Below are 20,027 nucleotides of genomic sequence, written 5' to 3'. Positions count from 1 at the left end.
GCTGACACCAGCATGTCAGAGTGTGCACCACCTCTCTGTAGGCTGTTTCGTCATTGTCAGTGATCAGACCTACAACCGTCGTATCGTCAGCAAACTTAATGATGGCATTGGAGCTATGTGTTGCCACACAGTCATGTGTGTATAGGGAATACAGGAGTGGGCTGAGAACACAGCCCTGCGAGGCTCCAGTGTTGAGGGTCAGTGATGAGGAGATCTTGCTGCCCATTCTAACCACCTGACGTCTGTCTGACAGGAAGTCCAGGATCCAGCTGCACAGCGAGCTATTTAAATCCAGAACCCGGAGTTTCACATCAAGCTTGGAGGGCACTTTGGTGTTGAATGCTGAGCTGTAGTCTACAAACAGCAGTCTTTATGTGTTCCTTTTTTCCAGGTGGGAGAGTGCAGTGTGTTTTGTAGATGCAATGGCATCATCAGTGCATCATCAGTTGCGGTAGGGAAACTGCAATGGGTCCAGTGAGGGGGGCAGCACAGAGCAGATGTGATCTCTGATTAGCCTCTCAAAGCATTTGTTGATGATGGCGGTCAGAACAACATGACGCCAGTCATTTAAACAAGTGATTTTTGATTGCTTTTGTACAGGCACAATGATGGACGTTTTGAAGCATGTGGGTCTACAGACAGGGAGAGGGACAGGTTGAAAATGTCCGTAAAAACACCAGCCAGTTGGTTCGCGCACACTCCGATGACTCGGCCAGTAATGCTGTCTGGACCCGCGGCCGGATTACATCGCAACAGAGATGGAGAGTGAACCATCCTCTGTAGCGTTGGCCGCGAGTGCTCTCTCCTCAAGGGCGGTATTATTTTCCTTGAAATGACCATAAAATGTATTAAGCTCATCCGGGAGAGAGGCAGTGGTGTTCACCGTGGAGTTTTTATACCCTTTGTAGTCCATGATGATGTTAATTCCCTGCCACATACTTCTAGATTCAGTGGTGTTGAACTGACCTTCAATTTTGTGCCTGTACTGGCATTTGGCTGCTATGATAGTGTTATGAAGGGCATAACTGGCTTGTTTATGCTCCTCCACATTCCCAGAATTAAAAGCGGAGGTCCATGCCTTAAGTGCTGCGTGAAAATCACCGTTAACCCATGGTTTCTTGTTGGGGTAGATCCGTATTGTTTTGGTCGGAACACCGTCCTCTACGCAGTTCCTGATGAAACACGTTACGCTCTCAGCGTAAACCTTGATGTCATCATCAGAGGCGGACCGGAACATCTCCCAGTCCACGTGATCAAAACAGTCTTGTAGCATAGAGTCTGATTGGTCCGACCAGCACTGGATCGTTCTGAGGGTGGGTGCTTCCTGTTTCAGTTTCTGCCTGTAAGTGGTCAGAAGTAGAACAGAGAAGTGGTCTGATTTGCCAAATGGTGGACGGGGGAGGGATTTGTAGCCATCACGGAAAGGAGAATAGCAATGGTCCAAAACCCGGTCCCTTCAAGTTGGTGGTATTTTGGTGCTATTGTTTTAAAATTGGTGTAAGGCTTCTCACAGGAAGGAGGACAGGAAACAGGTCTTCAGTACAAGGTAAGCTTTTAATTCCCTTTGTTTTTACAACACAATATAATACAAGCGCACTGAGTTGGCTTGTCGTCTCTCTCGGACTGGAGGCTCTGTGTCTGCTTTTATGCCGCTCTCCTCGTGCTCACTGGAATTAGAGACAGGTGTTGGCATAATTTAGCTCAGGTGTAAGCGCCCTTACCGCTTTCCTCTCCCGGACGGGCGTTTGACCATGCCCCCGCTGCCACAATTGGCTTTGTTAAAGTCCCTGGTAACAATGAATGTGGCCTCAGTATACTCCCATACAGTTCCTTGAGTGCCCAGTCTGTGTCAGCTTGTGGGGGGATGTACACAGCTGTGATAATGACCGCTGGGAATTCCCTCGGTAGCCAGAATGGTCGACACAGAAGCATGAGAAATTACAGATCAGGAGAGCAGAAAGACTTGATAAAATGTACGTTCCTCTGATCACACCATGATTTGTTGATCATAAAACATACACCACCACCTCTGCTTTTACCTGAGAGGTCTTTTGCTCTTTCCGCTCGGTGCACGAACCCTGCGGGTTCGATGGCTGAGTCTGGAATCTCCGCAGACATCCAAGTTTCCGTAAGGCAGATAACGCAGCAGTCCCTCATCTCTAGTTTTCCTTTTCCTTCTGCGTTTCCGCGGCCAGGCAGGGCTCTGCTGGTGTGTTTGTAAACAGCAGGTCGGCATTGAGCAATTTGAAGTCCGGTTTTCGGTGTGTAATTGCAGAACCAATGTACAAAAGCGTTTGTCTGTCGTATACAATAAGGCAGACAACATCCAAGACAAAAAAACTAAAAACTGCAAACAAAACAAAGAATAAACTGCAGTGTTGTGTCAGAGCTCGCAACACAGCAGCCATACTCGGCGCCATTTTGAGTCCACTGAGTTGTTTCTGTTTGATAATTCCATATATCGCTGCTTGTTTTACACAATTTCCAGCTCCATTCATATTTAAGGATGCAATACGGTTGTCACCCATGTAAAAAAAACAAAACATAAACCATACAAAAAAAACAAAAACAGCCAATAAGGGCAAAACAATTAAGCCAGTTTACTGCCATCATTGTTCAGTTGGTTTTGGAGTTTTGTGACTATATTTTTCAACGATATACCTATTTATGTGTGAAACCTCCCTCACTCATGAAATTCCAAGCATTATCTACAAATCGTTTAAGACCTAGAAAATATTCAGCAATCTTCACCCCCATCAGATTTTTTGTCAATTTTAAAAACTTCTTGATTTCATCAGTAGCATAATCGTGACATGTCCATACACTATGGGAACAACCAGAAGCACTAGAATCAGAAAAATCACTCTCACTGCTGATATTGTCAACATTATGATTGTTACGATCCCTGGTTGTCTGCCCCGTGTTTCTCATGTCGCCGTCACCATGATTCCCGACCCTCATCACTGTGTCATTGTTCTCACCTGATTGTCGTTTGTTATCATCATGTCTCTGTGTATTTAAACCCTGCTTTTCCTCCATTCCCTGGTCGTTCGTTGTTCTGAATGTTCTGATGTTTTGCTAATGTTTGCTCTCGTGCCTGTCTTGCCGTGTTCATCCTGCCATGTTCATCCAGTTCGTGTACCTCCGATGTTTTCATGTTTTAGTTTCAGTTTCCCCCCATGGATGTTTCCCCCCTGTCATTCTTTTTTGTCTTTAAGGGTACTTTGAAAATGGCCTGTTCTACATCCATCACTAAGTTATCACCCAGATTGACACTCCCTGAGAGGGACTCTGTGTCAGACATTAAACTGATATGGGAACTATTCATACTCTCATGAACTTTAAAAGTATTAGCGTCATCATTATGTCCATTTGTCATAGAGGCCTCACTAACCAAATCACCTGATTCATTCAACTTTTGGGGCTTTTCTGCTTGCTTTTTGGGATTTTTCCGCTGAGGATAGTACCTGGTACCTGGTACATTTTTAGTACCACTTCTGTTGAGGTTCCAAGTCTAGCCGAGTCGTCACTAAATGTGACGTCATTGCAGATCACTGATTGGTCAGAGAGAATTGTCACTACCAGCGTCACTGGATTTGCGACACAGGACATCAACCGGCAAGTTTAAAGTTAGCTACAGCGATAGCAGTATCATTTGTTCACACCACTTTTGAATTGTAAAAATAAATGGCTGTGCGCATAACCTTGCTGTGGTCAATAGACGAGGTGCAGACATTCCTCTCGATAGCAATGAACGATGTAAAACGAAAAAAACTTTCAGGAAGTGTCTCAGCTGTTGGCCGCACACGGCTACCACTGGACCTACCAACAGTGTAGGGAAAGGTAAAAAAAAATATTAATTAAAAGTGACTACAGAACCATCAAGGAAAAGTGGATGTGGTTCGACCGAATGGACGCCACCTAGCAATGGGAGGGAGAGCGCAGTGGAAAAGTGCCATTAGACTCATCACTGGTGACAAGTGGGATAGTCGGATTGCTTTCCCCAGTATTGTCTGCTATGGCCTGACCTGTCCTGCTGTCAGTGAATGAGGCGCTCCATCAGTTAAGCCCATAGTTGATGGACTGGGTTCAATTGGGGTTGGTTCATAAAAGCCATCAGTTTTTCTCTTTTTGACTTGCACAACATTCTCACCTGAGACATCTTGCTGCGTGTTTGTACCATTGTTATCTGGACAAGCACGAACTAAATGCCCAGTTTTGCCACAGCCAAAGCATTTCATCATATCAGTGGCTACAAAGACAGTGTAGTCAAATTCAGGTTAAGTTCTGTTCTGTAATCTTTCAAGATCATGTAAGTAAATCTCCTGAAAATACTACAAGTTTACTTAGGTCAGATTTACTTCCGAAAGATATATTTTTCATGGGAGTAACCAAATCTCTGAAGCGTGACAGTTCTTGGGTTAATATTTCATCTTTAATTAAAAGCGGAACATTAGACTAAGCGACTTTCTTAGCGGGGGTGGAAAGGGGAAGCACTGCGGTAAACAGACCACGAATTACTACTTCTTTCTCCACTATCTCATTTGCTTTCTCTACTGAACTCAAGAACAAAACAATGGTGTTATAAATTTTTCACTCAACAAACAGTCGCGCATGCGCAGAGAGAGAGAGAGTTCCCACCAGAAGCCTGTGATCGGCTAAGGAACGGCTCCTTGTCGTACCAAAACAAAGAGGCACCAAAACACTTTCCTGAACTTTCGGTTTCATCATACCACATTGGTGGAATGACCTTCCCAACTCCATCCGTGAGTTGAAAGAGCTTTAGAGTCTTAAATTTATTTTGTTGCAAAAACAAAACTTTTTCAGGAGCACTTAACCAGTCACAAAATTTTTTTTAAATGTTAATAATAATAATAATAATTATTGTTGCACTTTAATCTGTCTTGACTACAACTATTCTGATGCTAGTGAAATGTCATGGTTACTGTCGTAACCTCCGTCCCCTGAGGGAGGGAACGAGACGTTGTGTCGAATGAAGTGACATTAGGGGTCTTCCTTGGGAGCCTCGCGTACCTCTGAACTTGAGAAAAGGCCAATATGAAATTAGCAGACAGAATTTGCATCCCCGCCCCCGGACATATGCGTATAAAGCACTGAGGAGCCGAAAATAAGGTTGTGTCGAATGAAGTGACACAAGGGGTCCCATTCAAAAGCATCACGCACTAGTACGTGTTACGTGAACTGATGAGATAGGTGCAAGCAGGCTGCTGCATGCTAGAGGCAACTGTGGGCCCAACACCCCCAAAAGAGTTGTCATATACAGACCTTAGGTTCCCGGCACCGCTGAGGGGGGAAAAGGTGCTACATGACCAGCAGGGGAGCAAGCCCGGCAGCCGTGGCCTTATCTCTCTATGTTTATCGCATAGAGTGTGAAGTGGCTGGGGCTATCTTAGCACTATGAAATGCGTCAGGGAAGGCGGTCTTTCCTGGTCCTATTCTTTCAGGGGGAACAGACCCTGTGGAGGCCACATCCTACCCAAGCTAGGGGCAGGTAACATGTGGCAAATACACCACGAGGGTTGTGAAGCCGTACGTGGGAGCGGTGCAGTGGTAGGTCCTGCCTAATGAGGGGGAACTCTACAAGCACAGCGACCAGGGCAGTGCGACGCGGGTCCGCCGACAGGGAAAATACATCATGGGGAGTTTGCCTAAGGAGGGAACTAAGCCCGTGGAGCCCTACACCAGTACAGAGCACCTGTGGCTCGTAGTGGGTCTAGGCGTGAATTGTTCTGCTGAATTCGCATGCCAGAAGGCTAGGGAGGAGAACATCCAGGAAGAGACACTTAGTGGCTAACCTGGGAGAGGAGGTGCACTGGATCAACTTGGTGAAGGGTGCTGTGTGTAAGCAGAACATTCAGAACATCAGAACAGAACGACTCAACCCTGAGATTGTAAAATTGTCAAGTGCTTGAACCCACAAGGGGGCTGGAGTCTGGAAGGCCAAGGAAATGGTATTGACGACCCAGCGGGTAGCATAAGTTTGGAGACGCTGTTCCCTTTCCGCCGTCCACCAAAGCAGACAAAGAGCTGCTAAGAACATCTAGAGCTCTGCGTGCGGTCCAAATAGATCTGCAAAGCACATACCAGACACAGCAACGAGAGGGCTGGGTCTGCCTCCTCCCGGGGCAGCTTGCTTGCAGGTTCACGACCTGGTCCCTGAAGGGGGTCGTAGGAACCTTGGCCATGTCGCCCGGTCACAGCCTCAGGATAATGTGAGCATGTGCCGGACCGAACTCCAGGCAGGTTTCGCTGACAGAGAACACTTGCAGTTCTCCAACCCTCTTGACATCTTCAGGGAGAGGGCCTTGAGTTCAACTGGATCAAGCAGCTCGAAATGGGGTCTCTAAAGGCCCATGAGGACCACGGAGAGATCCCAAGAGGGGAACAGGCTTGGCCGGGGAGGGTTCAGTCTCCGGGCACCTTTAAGGAACCTGATAATCAAGTTGTGCTTACCTGCAATAACAGCTACATACACCTTCAAGGTGGAGGGGGACAGCCTCCCCTCCAGCCTCTTCTGCAGGAATGAAAGCACTAACCACACTGCGCATCTCTGCGGAAAGAATGCCAGTTCGCGAACAAGCGACACTTTAGGGTAAAGTTGCCTGGTGGAGGGAGCTCTAGCTTGGTTGATCATGTCTACGACTGCAGGTGGTAGATACACTAGACGAGGAGGTTCCAGAGGTCTGGGCGCGGGTGCCAGACCATCCCTGAGAAAGAAGGTCCTTCCTCAGGGGAATTTTCCAGGGAGGTGCTGTCGCGAGGAGAGTAAGATCCGAGAACCAGGCTGGGTGGGCCAGTAAGGAGCCACCAAGGTGACCTGTTGATCACCACCTTGCCGATTTATGTACGCTACCGTCGCAGTGCTGTCTGAACAGATCAAGACGTGCTTGCCCCGAATTAGCTGGAGAGACCTCCACCGGGCAAGAGATACAGCCAGCAACTCTAGGCAGTTGATGTGCCATTGCAGCCAGGGTCCTGTGCAGGAGCCAGCGGCAGTGTGTACGACATGTCTGGACATCTGCTGCAAGGGGACTCCGGTCCGCAGGAAGCAGACGTCTGTCCAAGGGTTGAAATTCTGACGGCAGGAGGGGGTGATTTTCACGCGGTATGTGCCGTGGCGCCATGCCCATCTCGGGACTCGAGTCTTTAGCCAGTGCTGAAGCAGTCTCATATGCATCAACCCGAGCTGTGCGACCATGGCTGAGGATGCCGTATGCCCCAGGAGCCTCCGGAATTGTTTTAGAGGACCGCCGTGTCAGGCTCGAAGAGTGCGAGGCACATGAGCACTGACTGGGTGCGCTTGTTGGTGAGGCACGCCGTCATTGAGATGGAGTCTAACTCCATGCCGAGAAAAGAGATGCTATGAACTGGGGCGAGCTTGCACTTTTCCCAGTTGACCTGAAGCCCTAGGTGCCTGACCACCTGGTCCCTGTGAGCGCATAATAACTCTCGAGAGTGAGCCAGCATGAGCCAGTCATTGAGGTAGTTGAGGGCCGTGTACTGATACGCCTGGCCGTCGAATGCGAACCGTAGGAAGGGTCAGTGTCAAGGCAAGATAGAGGCGTGGAAGTACGCGTCCTTCGGGTCTACCGCCGCAAACCAATCTAGCTGTCTAATGCAGGTAAGAATCTGTTTCTGCGTGAGCATTTTGGATGGGAGTCTGCAAAGCCCGTTTGAGAACTCGCAGGTCCAAGATTGGTCGCAACCTGCCACCTTTTTGTGTACGATGAAGTAAGGGCTGTAGGGACCCTTCTTCATCTTGGCTGGAGGGACGGGCTCTATCGCATCCTTGAGAAGCAGAGTCATGATCTCTGCCCGTAAAGCACTGGATTTTTCACCACGTACGGAGGTGGAGCGAATACAGGCGAAACGAGGCAGGAGCCTGAGGAACTGAATCGCGTAGCTGAGATGGATGGTCCTGGCCAACCAGCGCGACGGGTTGGGCAGCGAAAGCCACACGTCCAAACTCTGCGTGAGGGGCAATAACGGGACAATCGCTTTTGACGCACCGGGCGGGGTAATAATGCTTCGGGAGGGAGAAAAGACTTAAATCACTTACCTTACTCCACACATCCGGCAGGGGGCGGGTTAGAGACTGAGGAAGAGGTCCTGGAAAGGCGTCTTCAGAACTCGTCAGCGCTGGCCTGCCGGAGCTGAGCAGTCGCTGGTCCGGAGGCGAGGAAACTGCGTCCAGGGAGCCGAGACTGTCGAGTCAAGACATCTTTAAAAAAACGCGTCCTGAAAAGGACGTTCAATGCCTGCTGTGTATTACTCTTAAATGAGTGAACACTCAAACTCTTTTAGAGAAACAAACTCTTTTAGGAGGGGAGAACACTCTTTTAGGCAGTGAAAGCTCTGTCGAAGCGCCCAGGGGCGTGGACTGCACAGCGTGCAGAGAGATCCAACAGCAGTGTTTCTTGCCAATAGAGGTGACTGGAACATTGGTGAACTCAGCTTGCTGTTGCACAATCGCTCGGCTCCCATAAAAAATTCTGACTGACAGACGCACGCCCGCTACCTGTCCGGGGACGGGGCATGCAAATTCTGTCTGCCAGGGAACTTTGTAATACAGCACTTTTCGTACCGCTGTCTCTTTAAAATGATTCGCTTATTATGTAAAACAAGAAACTGCTCAACTACTGTGTGTCCTCATTATCTTACATTTGCAGATGAAGATGGAGTTTTTACTCTTACTGGGGCATCCCAGTGCGGCAATGAATCGCAGCAGGGAACAAAGGTTACAGTCAAGTAACCCAAGACATTCTCTTTCAAAAAGCTACATTTATGTTGCTGCGCTGATTTAGTGCTTTGGGAACGAGAATACCCACGCCGCCGCACTGTGGATGTCCGGACCCCTTACGGTTGTGTAGTGTGCTCACAAGAGCACGAGAGGTCTCAGACATGAGCTTGTGATGTCGACTCAAGGACATAAGAGCCCAGAGTGGCAAGAACATCCAAATTATAAAATCTAATGAATGTGTGCGAAGAGGACCAGCCTGCCGCATCACAAACATGCTGCAGAGGGACACCTCTAGCCAAGGCTTTAGAGGAGGCAACCCCTCTGGAAGAGTGAGCCCTGATACCTACTGGTGAAGCTTGACCATGCGCTTCGTAGGCCAGGGCAATAGTGTCCCTCACCCAATGCGACATTGTCTGCTTGGTGGTGGCCGCCCCCCCGTTGTGGCCCCCATGGCATACGAATAGTTGTCCTGACTTACACCACTGGCTAGTGCGGTGGACATAAGTCCGAAGGGCACGGACTGGACAAAGTCTGTGAAGTCTTTCCTGCTCCGGCATTGTAAACAGGGGGGAGCAGAAGGTTTCGAGAGTGACCGGATGTAAGGTCGAGAAAGGCACCTTAGGCAGGTAGTCAGGATGAGGGTGCAAAATTGCTTTAGCCATTCCTGGGGCAAAATCTAAGCAGACTGGCAAGACAGACAGAGCCTGTAGATCCCCAATTCTCTTTAGAGAGGTAATCACCTTAAGAAAAACCATCTTGAGAGTCAGAAGTTTATCAGACGCTGACTCTTCGAAGGGGGTCTCAACCAGACCCTCAAGGACTATTGCTAAGTCACATGAACAGGTCCTGGTCCTAGCAGGAGGCCTCAGTTGCATAGCTCCACGAATGAAGTGAGCGAGCAGAGGATGTCTCCCCAACAGCACACCGTCCATCAAGTGGCCACATAGACCCTGGTGGCGGGGCATATGCCTGCTGACAATTTTTCCCTGCAGAAAGTTCAGAACTGAAGCAATCTGGCAGTTGACTGGATCTGCATTATGTGCACTGCACCATCTTTCAAAGACACCCCATTTATTGGCGTAGATTCTTCTGGTAGAGGGAGCCCTAACACTTAAAATGGTCTCGATAACCTCAGGTGAAAACCCAGTGTCCCTCAGTTGGTACCCTTCAGGTGCCAAACATGAAGGTTCCACAGCTTGGGCCGGGGATAAAATATTGTCCCCTGAGCCTGAGACAGAAGGTCCCTCCTGTCCGGAATTGCCCAAGGCGAGCCGCCGAGTAGCAACATTATCTCCGAGAACCATACCCTGTTCGGCCAGCGTGGCGCTATCAGTAAGAGGCAGGACCCTTGCTGGCGAACTCTGGCCAAGACTCCCGGGAGCAGAGAAACCAGGGGGAAACGCATACAGACGCATTCTGGGCCATGTATGCGCCATCGCGTTCAGACCCAGGGGGGCTGGGTGACTCAGAGAGAAGTAGCGGGGACATTCCACTGTCTGTTGAGAAGCGAAGAGGTCCACTTCTGCACTGTAAAATCTCACCCAGATTTGTTCTACTACCTCGGTGTGGAGTTTCCACTCCCCCTTCTGTATTTTCTGTCTGGACAGTAAATCTGCTCCCACATTCAGGCATCCAGGGATACAAGGTGCTCTGATTAACAGGAGCTTGCCCTGGGCCAGTCTGTTCAGCTGGTGTGAACGTAGACCTCCTTGATGGTTTATGTAAGAGACTACCGCTGTGTTGTCCACTCGCACCAAAACATGGCAGCCTCTGGAGGAAATATTTCAGGGCCAGAAATACAGCCATCAACTTGAGACAGTTAATGTGACAATCGAGCTGACGATCCTCCCATTCCCCTTGAGCTGGATGACCACTTAAGACCACTACCCAGCCCGTCAGGGAGGCGTCTGTTGTTAGCAACCTGCGATGGCAAGAAGCACATAGAGTGGGACCCAAAGTCCGTAGCATGTGTAACCCTTATCAGCCTAGTTAATTGGCCCTTGGATGAAATCCCCTGGCTTTGAGCCACAACTGAAATGGTCTCATGTGCAAAAAGGCCCAAAGGGATCACAGAGGACGCAGTTGCCATGAGACCTAGTAGTCGTTGATACTGACAAACAGTGCAACCTTGGCCGAGCCTGACTTTACTCAGGGTGTTCTGAATGGACTCGATTAGAGCGGGAGACAGTTGTGCCCGCATTGTGATCGAATTCCATACGATCCCCAGATAGGTAGTTTTCTGAGTGGGAGAGAGGGTGCTTTACTTGGCGTTAAGCCTCAACCCCAGAGAAACCAGAAGAGCTAAGATGATATCCCTGTGCTGTAATGCCAGTTCTTGTGACTGTGCTAGTATCAGCCAGTTGTCTATGTAATTCAGAATGCGGATGCCCCGGAGTCGCAAAGGAGCCAGTGCTGCATCCATGAATTCCGTGAATGTGCGGGGTGATAAGGCTAGACCGAATGGAAGAACCCGATATTGGAAAGCTTTGCCCCTGAAAGCGAACCTCAGGAACTTCCTGTGTTGTGGCAGACTTTCTATATGAAAGTTCACGTCCATGAGATCGATCATGCCCAACCAATCACGATGTTGGATTTGAGACACGACTGTCTTGACGGTTAGCATCTTGAACTTGAACGCCCTCGGAGCGATTCAAGCCACGAAGGTCAAAGATCAGACTCAACCCCCCATCTTTCTTGGGAACCAGGAAGTATCTACTGTAGTAACCTGACAATATCTCTCTGGAAGGGGAACATGTTCTATGGCCCCTTTAACCAAGAGATTTTGCCGTTCTTTCCACAGTAAATATGCTTGCTCCGGTTTCATGGTAGTGGGAACCACGCCGTTGAAATGCAGAGGATGGCGAACAAATTAAATTCTATAGCCTTTTTCTACTGTTCTTAGGACCCACATAGAACCGCCTGCCAGTAGTTTCCATGCTGCCAGGTTCTCTGAGATGGGTATCAATTCTGACACTTCCTGTTGAGGGGATGTCAAGTGTCCCGTGTCCTGAACTAAGGCAGGAAGCAACAGAAACACCCAACATTTCGCTGGAAACCGCTAAGTCCCGAAACACCAGAGGTGGCTGGAATGGAGCGGTTTCGTGGGGGTATTGGGAGGGTACAGGTGGATGTTTCACATGACCCATCCCAAGGGGGGCTACCCCCACAAAGCTGGGTGCAAGACCATCAGGGTTTTTTTAAAAAAAAATTTTTATAACTGCCCTGATGTCTTGCTTTGGGGCTGCTGAGGGCGACGAACTGGCCCCAAGTCTTTACAAGGGGAGCACGATTCGCCACGCTTTGTTTTTGAGCCTCCCGTCTAGAAGGACCGGGCGTGGCTGGTTGGCCGACGGCCCCTCCCCCTGATTGTGGCGAGGAAGGAATTGCCCGAAGGCTTCCTCGTGACTTTTTGCCTCCTGGAACCTGGTGATAACTATATTCATAGCATCACCAAATAAGCCAGAAGGCGAAACCGGGGCATCGAGAAGGATAGTTTTGTCCTTGTCTCTGATGCCCGATAGGTTAAGCCATAAGTGGGCTGTCTGCTTGGTTGTGCTGGGAGACCGATCCGTGGCTTGACGAAGCTCAGAGAAAGCCTCTTTGTCGACCGTGGTGCCCTTCTCAGGTACTCAGGTCCTTCAACAGATTAGCCTAGTATGCCTGTAACACTGCCATAGTGTGTAGGGCAGCACCAGCCTGACCTACTACCTGATAAGCCTTCCCCACAAGCGTGGAGGTGGTCCAGCACATCTTTGTGGGAAGAGTGAGTATCTTTAGCGATGATGCTGAGCCAGGCGAGAGATAAACCGCAAGTGTCTCCTCTACCGGCGGCATCACCGAATGCTTCAACAGATTAGCCTAGTACGCCTGTAACACTGCCATAGTGTGCAGGGCAGCACCAACCTGACCTGCTGCCTGATAAGCCTTCCCCACAAGCGTGGAGGTGGTCCTGCACAGCTTTGTGGGGAGAGTGGGTCTCTTTAGCGATGATGCCGAGCCAGGCGAGAGATAACGCGCAAGTGTCTCTTCTACTGACGGCATCACCCAATACACAATAGTCGAACATGTCGACATCGAGGGCACGAAGACACAGGAAGTATAGGGATTCCTCCATGAATGAGAATGCTCGTTATGGAGGTCATAGAAGAAAGGAAGGGACAGATATAGCGTTCCCTTCCCTTCCTTTTTTTTTCAGCCACAGGAGGGGGGGGTCTCTTGTTCGCGTGGCCAGTTTAACTATAGTCTGGTAACCACCTCGAGTAATTCCTCAACCGCTTTATTATTGTGCGTGGAATGTACAGAGGTTCAGCGTCCCCCTCGTGAACCGAAGAGGCGCCAAGGCGCGCTTCAGGCTTACGAGAAGGATCAGCTGGATCTGGAGAGAGAGTGAGTGATAATGACGGACCCGTCTCTCGCTCCTCAGCCAGATCTATGCGAGAGCCCCACGATGAGTGGGGGTGGCAAAGAGTGGGTGCTGGCTCTTGGAAGTAAGCGAGACGAGTGTGAAGCATTTTGACTGTAAACAGATCGCAATGCTTGCACTCGCCCTGCCGCAACGCAAGAGCAGCATGCTCTTCCCCCAAACACACAAAGCAAAACTGCTTTGCTTTGTTTATCAGTCATTCTTTTCCTTTTTTTTTTTGGAGAAAAGAGAAAGAGAAAGGTTTCTGCACTCTGCCTAACAATTCTATCTCCTAACAGAGGAAAGAAAGTTCTGACAGGCTCATGAATCACACACACACAGAGTGATCTGAAGACAAAAGATCTGACGATGCACCTGTGACGCATCTATTTATAGCCCTGCTACAGGTGCATCCAATGATGTCACTGGCAGAGGCTATAAATTCTGGTCAATTTTCATTGACGTGTTGCACACATATACACAGCTGGTCACACCTAAGAGTTGTTCCCAAAGCGCTAATTCAGCGCAGCATCATAAGTGTAGCTTTTTGAAAAGGAACAGGTGTGGCCTTTTCATCTTTGTATTTGTTTGAATATATGGGAGGGCTAGACAGATTATAAAGAGTCTGGACTGATTTTAATGTGCCAAAGGACGGAAAATCTTCAGCAAAATACTTCAAACAGCCTTTAACAAATACAGTATACCTACGTACACCTGACCAGTCCTAAAATCTTAACACAATGGCAACTGAAAAAGGTAATTCATAATTTTATCATATTTGTTTAGCAAACACATACAGTGTTTTTTTTTTAACAGAGAAACGTTTAGTGAATTTACATTCTCTTGCTTAGTTGGAGTAGACAATTATATATATAAAGAATATTTTCAATAATAGTTTTTGTTTGATTATTATTATGCAAAGGAAAGTGTAAGTAAAAACAATCTGAATCAGAAATAATGATATGGGAATTTAGAATGGAGAAAGTGTGGACTTACACTCCCAGTAAATAAATAAATAACTAATCAGTCTATTTTTAAGATTCACACATTTAAAATATATGACAAATTTCCATTAAACTGAATTAAGATCTTTAGATATTGTACATATTTTGAACTCTTAATAAATGTGAAGTATTTAATTAAAATGAATGAAAAGGATTTTTAAAGAATTTGTGAACAAACTTCATTTAAATTTTGAGCAGTACAATCTTGTAAATTGCAAAGCATCCGCATGTGCTTTGGCATTAATTAAACAAATGTTATACTTTATACAAAGTTTATGCATATGTATAAGTGTGTAACTGAAACATATTTTTTTGAATGTGACCTTAGCCAGAAATATTTTTTAGTTTATGATTGCAACAAGACAAGAGGAAAGAGGAAAACATAATATGTAATCATTTACCTATTATTTGTCTACAGTAAATACAAATATAATCAATTAAAAACTAAAACTAAAAAGAAGAATATGATTTAAATGCATAGAATGTGCAAATAAAAAGAAGAAAAAAAGAAAAAAGATTTCACTTTGACACTCGAGTGGTACAGAATTCAAGAAATAATAAAAATCATCATAAACACAGGATGATATTATTTTTAGACAAGAAATGGTAAAATTATAAAACTGACAAGAAATTTCTCTGCAATGTTTTTCAAGTTCTCTACTCTTAATAATTAGAAGATGGATTAGGGATTTCAGGACTAGAAATTATACAAAAAGGACTGTAAACTCAGGAAATTCCCAGTTCCGATATCATGTACAGTATGCTGATGAAAGGGGCCAATTCATCAGCATCACCATTTCATATCACCTCGATAAATAGACAAGGACGTCAAGGATTTATTTACAAAAGTGACTTTCAAAGGAAATGGGGTGCTTGCTTTACACATCCCAAAGTGAAGGTGAAAATAAAGTAAAACTCGTCAATTTACTCTAAAGCTTAGTTTACACTTTTCACTCTCTTTAACTGAGAAACTTTGCTCCGAACTACCATAATTGTGAATACAGATGTAATTATATCCTTGTCCTTTAACAGTGCAGAGGATTCAGAAGAACAGTGATGAAATAAGAATTGTGCTGATTGGGAAGACTGGTGTAGGAAAGAGTGCAGCAGCAAATACCATCCTGGGAGAGAACAAGTTTTATTCAGAGCTGTCAGCCTCCTCTGTGACTACAGTATGTGATAAAGACAGAGGGCGTGCCAGTGGCAGAAAGGTTGCCATTATTGACACTCCAGGCCTTTTTGACACACAAGTGAACATTACAAAGACTGAGGCAGAAATTAAAATGTGCATATCCATGTCTGCACCAGGCCCTCATGTATTTCTTATTGTCGTGCAGCTCGGGAGATTTACATTAGAGGAAATAAATACAGTGCATCGACTTCAGAAAATCTTTGGCGAAAGTGCATCAAAATACACAATTGTGCTGTTCACTCATGGAGACATGTTGAAGCGAGGAAAAAAAAACATTCATCAGTTTGTTAAAGAATGTCCAGATCTGCATAAATTTATCATGTCAACCAGTGGACGATACCATGTTTTTGACAATGCTGTTAAAGATCCAAACCAGGTTGACATGCTGTTTGAACAGATAGACCAACTTGTCATAGCAAATGGTGAAAACCATTACACCAATGATATGCTTCAGGAAGCTGAGAGAGCGATTGAGGAAGAGAAGACACGCCTCATGCAAATGGAGAAAATTAGTGAACAGGAAGCAAGAGAAAGAGCAGAAAGAAACAACACATTTCTGAAATCTGGTGTGATAGTGGCAGGAGTAAGTGTTGCAGCAGCTGCTGTTGCAATGAAAGGCTGCTCTGCCCAATGAGAAAAGCTCACTGAGTGGCCTTATTTCAACTAGAAAAATGAAAAATGGTTAAGAAAATTTTTTTTAGGTTTAAAAAAAAACTCAGATAAAAGCCCCATTGTAAACGGTGTTGTACGGGATTACTATATTTTCTTCTGGTGCTAGAATGCAAAACTGTAATGTTATTCAGAAACTAATAAAAATATGCAAGTTGATATAAACTGTTTTGGTGTTTTGGCTACTTTTTTCAAGCTTTACGCTCACAATATTTGTGCAGCTTCATTATATGTTTATGAATTCGTTTTAGAGAACTGGTTATTGGATTTTTTCTTTAAAACAAATGAGCCATGAAGTTCCGTTCTTTCCAGGAATGAAGGAGCACCTTCGTCTGGTTCTCATTGGCCTTCAGGGAGTCGGAAAGAGTGCAGCAGGAAACACCATTTTCGGCAGAGATGAGTTTTTGTCTGACGTCAGTGCCACATCCCTCACATTAAAGAGTGAAATGCGAGATGCTGATGTCTGTGGGAGGAGAGTGACTGTTGTGGACACACCTGGCTTAATAAACAGTGAACAGTCCATTATAGAGGTAGAGGAGGAGCTAAAGAGAGCTTTGTCTCTGTGTGAACCAGGACCCCATGCTTTTCTCCTTGTTATTCAGTTAGGTCGCTTCACTGAGCAGGAAAGACAGGTGATGGAGACACTGCAGAAGATGTTGTGTTCAAATGTGAATATGTTCACCATAGTGCTTTTTACGTATGGAGACAAACTCAAAAATAAAAGTTTAGACCAGTTTGTCAGAGAGGATATGAACCTGCAGAAACTTATCCAGCAATGTGGATCACAATATCATGTGTTCAATAACACTGACAGAGAAAATACATGTCAAGTCAGTGAGCTCTTTGAGAAAGTGGACAGTCAGCTGAGAAAGAGAAGCAAACAACCATATTATGTTAGGAAAGCTAGCGAGCAGAGAAGCCGCTGGAAACCACAGCTCTTCTACATTGCCGCCGCTTCTGTTGCAGTGCTATTATTGTGTGCAGCTCTCCTCAAGACACAAAGGCAAGGCACAAATGGACCACCAGCTATCGTTTTTCCAGTTCTCAGCACTGAGAGTGTTCAAAGTGACAAGACTGTAACAAATGTAGATAAAATTGCCACTGACGAACAGACAAGTGAAACACTTTGGGAAATCGTACAAAGTGTATTCAAAAAGGAAAACAGAGCACAATTTTGCTTAGTGGGTTTAGTATCACTTTTAATTGCGAGGAAACTAATAAAATAGAGAATAGAAGAAATGTAGCAGGCATTGTTTTAATGAGAGGTTCAGTACTTAGTACCCATGTTGCCTGTCTGAATGACATTTAAATGATATAAAAATGATTTAGGATTAAACGCAGTAAGTTTCTACAGTAGAGGTTTATTTACACATGATTGTTTCTGTCTTTTATAACATACCTGTTTGAGACTGTAGCACCTACTGGTTGATGGGAAAAGGTTAACATTATGCCAACTTTTGTAAATGATAACGTTTTCAAACACTCTAATTTTACAGTTGTGCTTTCATGTTGTGAAATAAAAGATGTGTCTTGAAAATGTGTCTTTTTTCATAAACTGATTTTCAGTGTTGGGTACTAATGGACTAGATGTAATCTGATTACAATTACATGTCAGATTGAAAAATGAGTACTTGTAATTAGATTACATTACGTTTGTCTTTGCAACAAAGTTGTAAAATAAGATATTCAGTAACTTTACCCAGAAAAGGTTAGAAAGTGATTTTATCACACTAAAATTTTATATTTTTTATGTTTATCTTTTGAAACAGTGAGTATTTTAATGTTTATGGATTAGCCCCATTCAATGCCATTGTAAGTGGCAAGTGCCTAACACTTACATTTGTTCCTTTTGGGGTTTTTTTTTTAAGAAAAGAAGGAATTAGTCAAATTTTTGGTGGAAATCAACTTTATGCCAAAGATATTGTCGATTGAGTTTAACTTGTATAGAACCCAGATTATTCCTACACTTAAATTAAATTGACTCAAAACCTTTTAATAAATCGCATATTCCAAAACTAATCAGATGACCTAAAAGTGTAATCTAAAATATAATGTCACTGATGACATTTTTAATTGTGTAATTTTTAAATAGTAACAGATTACATTTCCGATGTTGCAGTTGATGTATTCATCTATTTTCATGCATTTTGAATCAGGAGGTCAAATAGTCTTTTTTAGATTTCAGTCATGTTAGAAAAGTACAATGCATGCAAGGCAGCACTGTACAGTATATTGCTATTTCACAAATATGTTGTCACAATATATGACATTAAATTCCAAGATTCATTGTGTAGCATAACAACATTGTGATCGTGTTATTTATTGTATTGCTTTTAACAGTGCAAGACCAGCAGAATCCATGTGGCGAGCTCAGGATATGTCTCTTGGGGAAGACTGGAGTTGGAAAAAGTGCCACTGGAAACACCATTCTTGGTGAAAAGTTTTTTGAAGTTAATGTATCAGCATCTTCTGTGACAAAGGTTTGCTGGAAAGCTACAAAGAGTTTGAACAGCACCAAGGTTGCTGTTATTGACACACCAGGACTATTTGACACCAGTTTTGCTGTAGCAGAAATGGTCAGCAGAATTAAGCTGTGTATTCCTCTTTCCACCCCTGGTCCACATGTCTTCTTGCTTGTGCTTCAGCCTGGTAGGTTCACACAAGAGGACAGAGACACAGTGGAGGTCTTTCTGCAGATCTTTGGAGACGGTGCATGTAAGCACACCATGTTTCTGTTCACAAACGGAGACAAGTTTGAGGGTAGAAATGTTCAAGAATTTGTCAGCAACAATCCAGATATGGAGAGATTCTTTGAGAAATGCCAGCAGCGCTACCATGTTTTCAATAATGAGTCCAAGGATACCATGCAGGTTGATCAACTATTTGAAAAAATAAACAAGATGATTTTTGAGAATGGAGGAGGTTATTATACCAATGAAATGCTAGAGAAGGCAGAGAGTGCAATTCAAGAGGAGAAACAGCTAATCTTGAAGGAATCTGAAGAGCAGATGCTCAGAGAACTGGAGACACTGAAATGTGCCAAATGTGCAGCAGCAGAAGATCTGATCCAGGCCAAAACAGAGCTGTGGGAAAGACAAGAGAGGGAAGCAAGAGAGAGAGCTGAGAGAAACAATAAATATCTTAATATAATCATAGAATTTCTATGTAATACTCTTGAAAAGTTCATCAGTAAAAAACTTGGGCAGAATCAGTTAATGAGTTCAATTTGACCGTTACATGATTTTTTTCAGCGGTAGAGATCTAAAGTCTGATGTAAACAAATAGTCTGTGGAAAAATATATTAAATAAAGTTATTTTAAATATTGCTTTCCTATGTGATGAACAACTACTGCTTTGTCACAATTTGTAGTAGGATAGTCTGGATTGAGCAACCTGATTAAGTGCATATGTGGTGGGTGTTTACAGGTTTGGGTGGTTTATGGGGACTTTTTTAGGTTAAAACTGGTCATTACAAGGCTATTATGCTATAACTGTGCATTATGAGGACATTTCTAATGTCTCCATAATTCAAATAGCTTAAAAAGCATACTAAACTATGTTTTTTTTTAAATGTGAAAATGCAGAACGTTTTCTGTGAGGGTTAGGTTTAGGGGTAGAATTAGGGTTAGGGGATAGAAACTATAGAATCTATAGTTAGGGGATAGAATCTATATGTACAGTATAAAATCATTATGTCTATGGAGAGTCCTCATAAGGATAGTAACAACAATATGGGTGTGTGTGTGTGTGCATTTAATACATTTGCAAAAGGATATTCAGATTAGTTTACCCACTAAATGCATTTATTTGTATATGTGTGTGCACGCAAGTGAGCAAGTGTGAAAAGTAATATTTAAAATGTTTTCATAGCTGCTCAACACGCAATTCTACTGGCATATTTTTCTGAGCTGTTGGCTACATCCTAAAATGGCATTTATATTCCTGTCTTGGAGTTCATGTATTAGATGCTGTGAGTGCTTGTAAGAAAATAAATACTTA

At 44.8% G+C, this 20,027-nt stretch overlaps 1 protein-coding gene across 3 annotated transcripts; it reads left to right on the top strand.

Moving 5' to 3' along the window:
* Nucleotides 1-13,812: 13,812 nt before the first annotated feature.
* Nucleotides 13,813-20,021, top strand: LOC127651804 (GTPase IMAP family member 4-like). 3 transcript variants are annotated; one of them, XM_052137825.1, is made up of 2 exons: nt 13,813-13,919; nt 15,200-16,304. In XM_052137825.1, the coding sequence occupies exons 1-2, from the start codon at nt 13,904-13,906 to the stop codon at nt 15,991-15,993; spliced, it is 810 nt and encodes a 269-aa protein (XP_051993785.1). In that variant the 5' UTR covers nt 13,813-13,903; the 3' UTR covers nt 15,994-16,304. The 3 variants fall into 3 exon arrangements, with proteins under 3 accessions (XP_051993785.1, XP_051993784.1, XP_051993783.1); XM_052137824.1 differs by lacking the exon at nt 15,200-16,304 and adding an exon at nt 18,369-20,021 and having other exon boundaries at nt 13,817-13,919; XM_052137823.1 differs by lacking the exon at nt 15,200-16,304 and adding an exon at nt 16,341-18,455 and having other exon boundaries at nt 13,819-13,919.
* Nucleotides 20,022-20,027: the final 6 nt, after the last annotated feature.

The sequence above is a fragment of the Xyrauchen texanus genome, chromosome 11 (genome assembly GCF_025860055.1).
Source record: "Xyrauchen texanus isolate HMW12.3.18 chromosome 11, RBS_HiC_50CHRs, whole genome shotgun sequence".
Classification (NCBI taxonomy): Eukaryota; Metazoa; Chordata; class Actinopteri; order Cypriniformes; family Catostomidae; genus Xyrauchen; species Xyrauchen texanus.
This window is presented reverse-complemented; position numbering and strand designations above follow the sequence as displayed.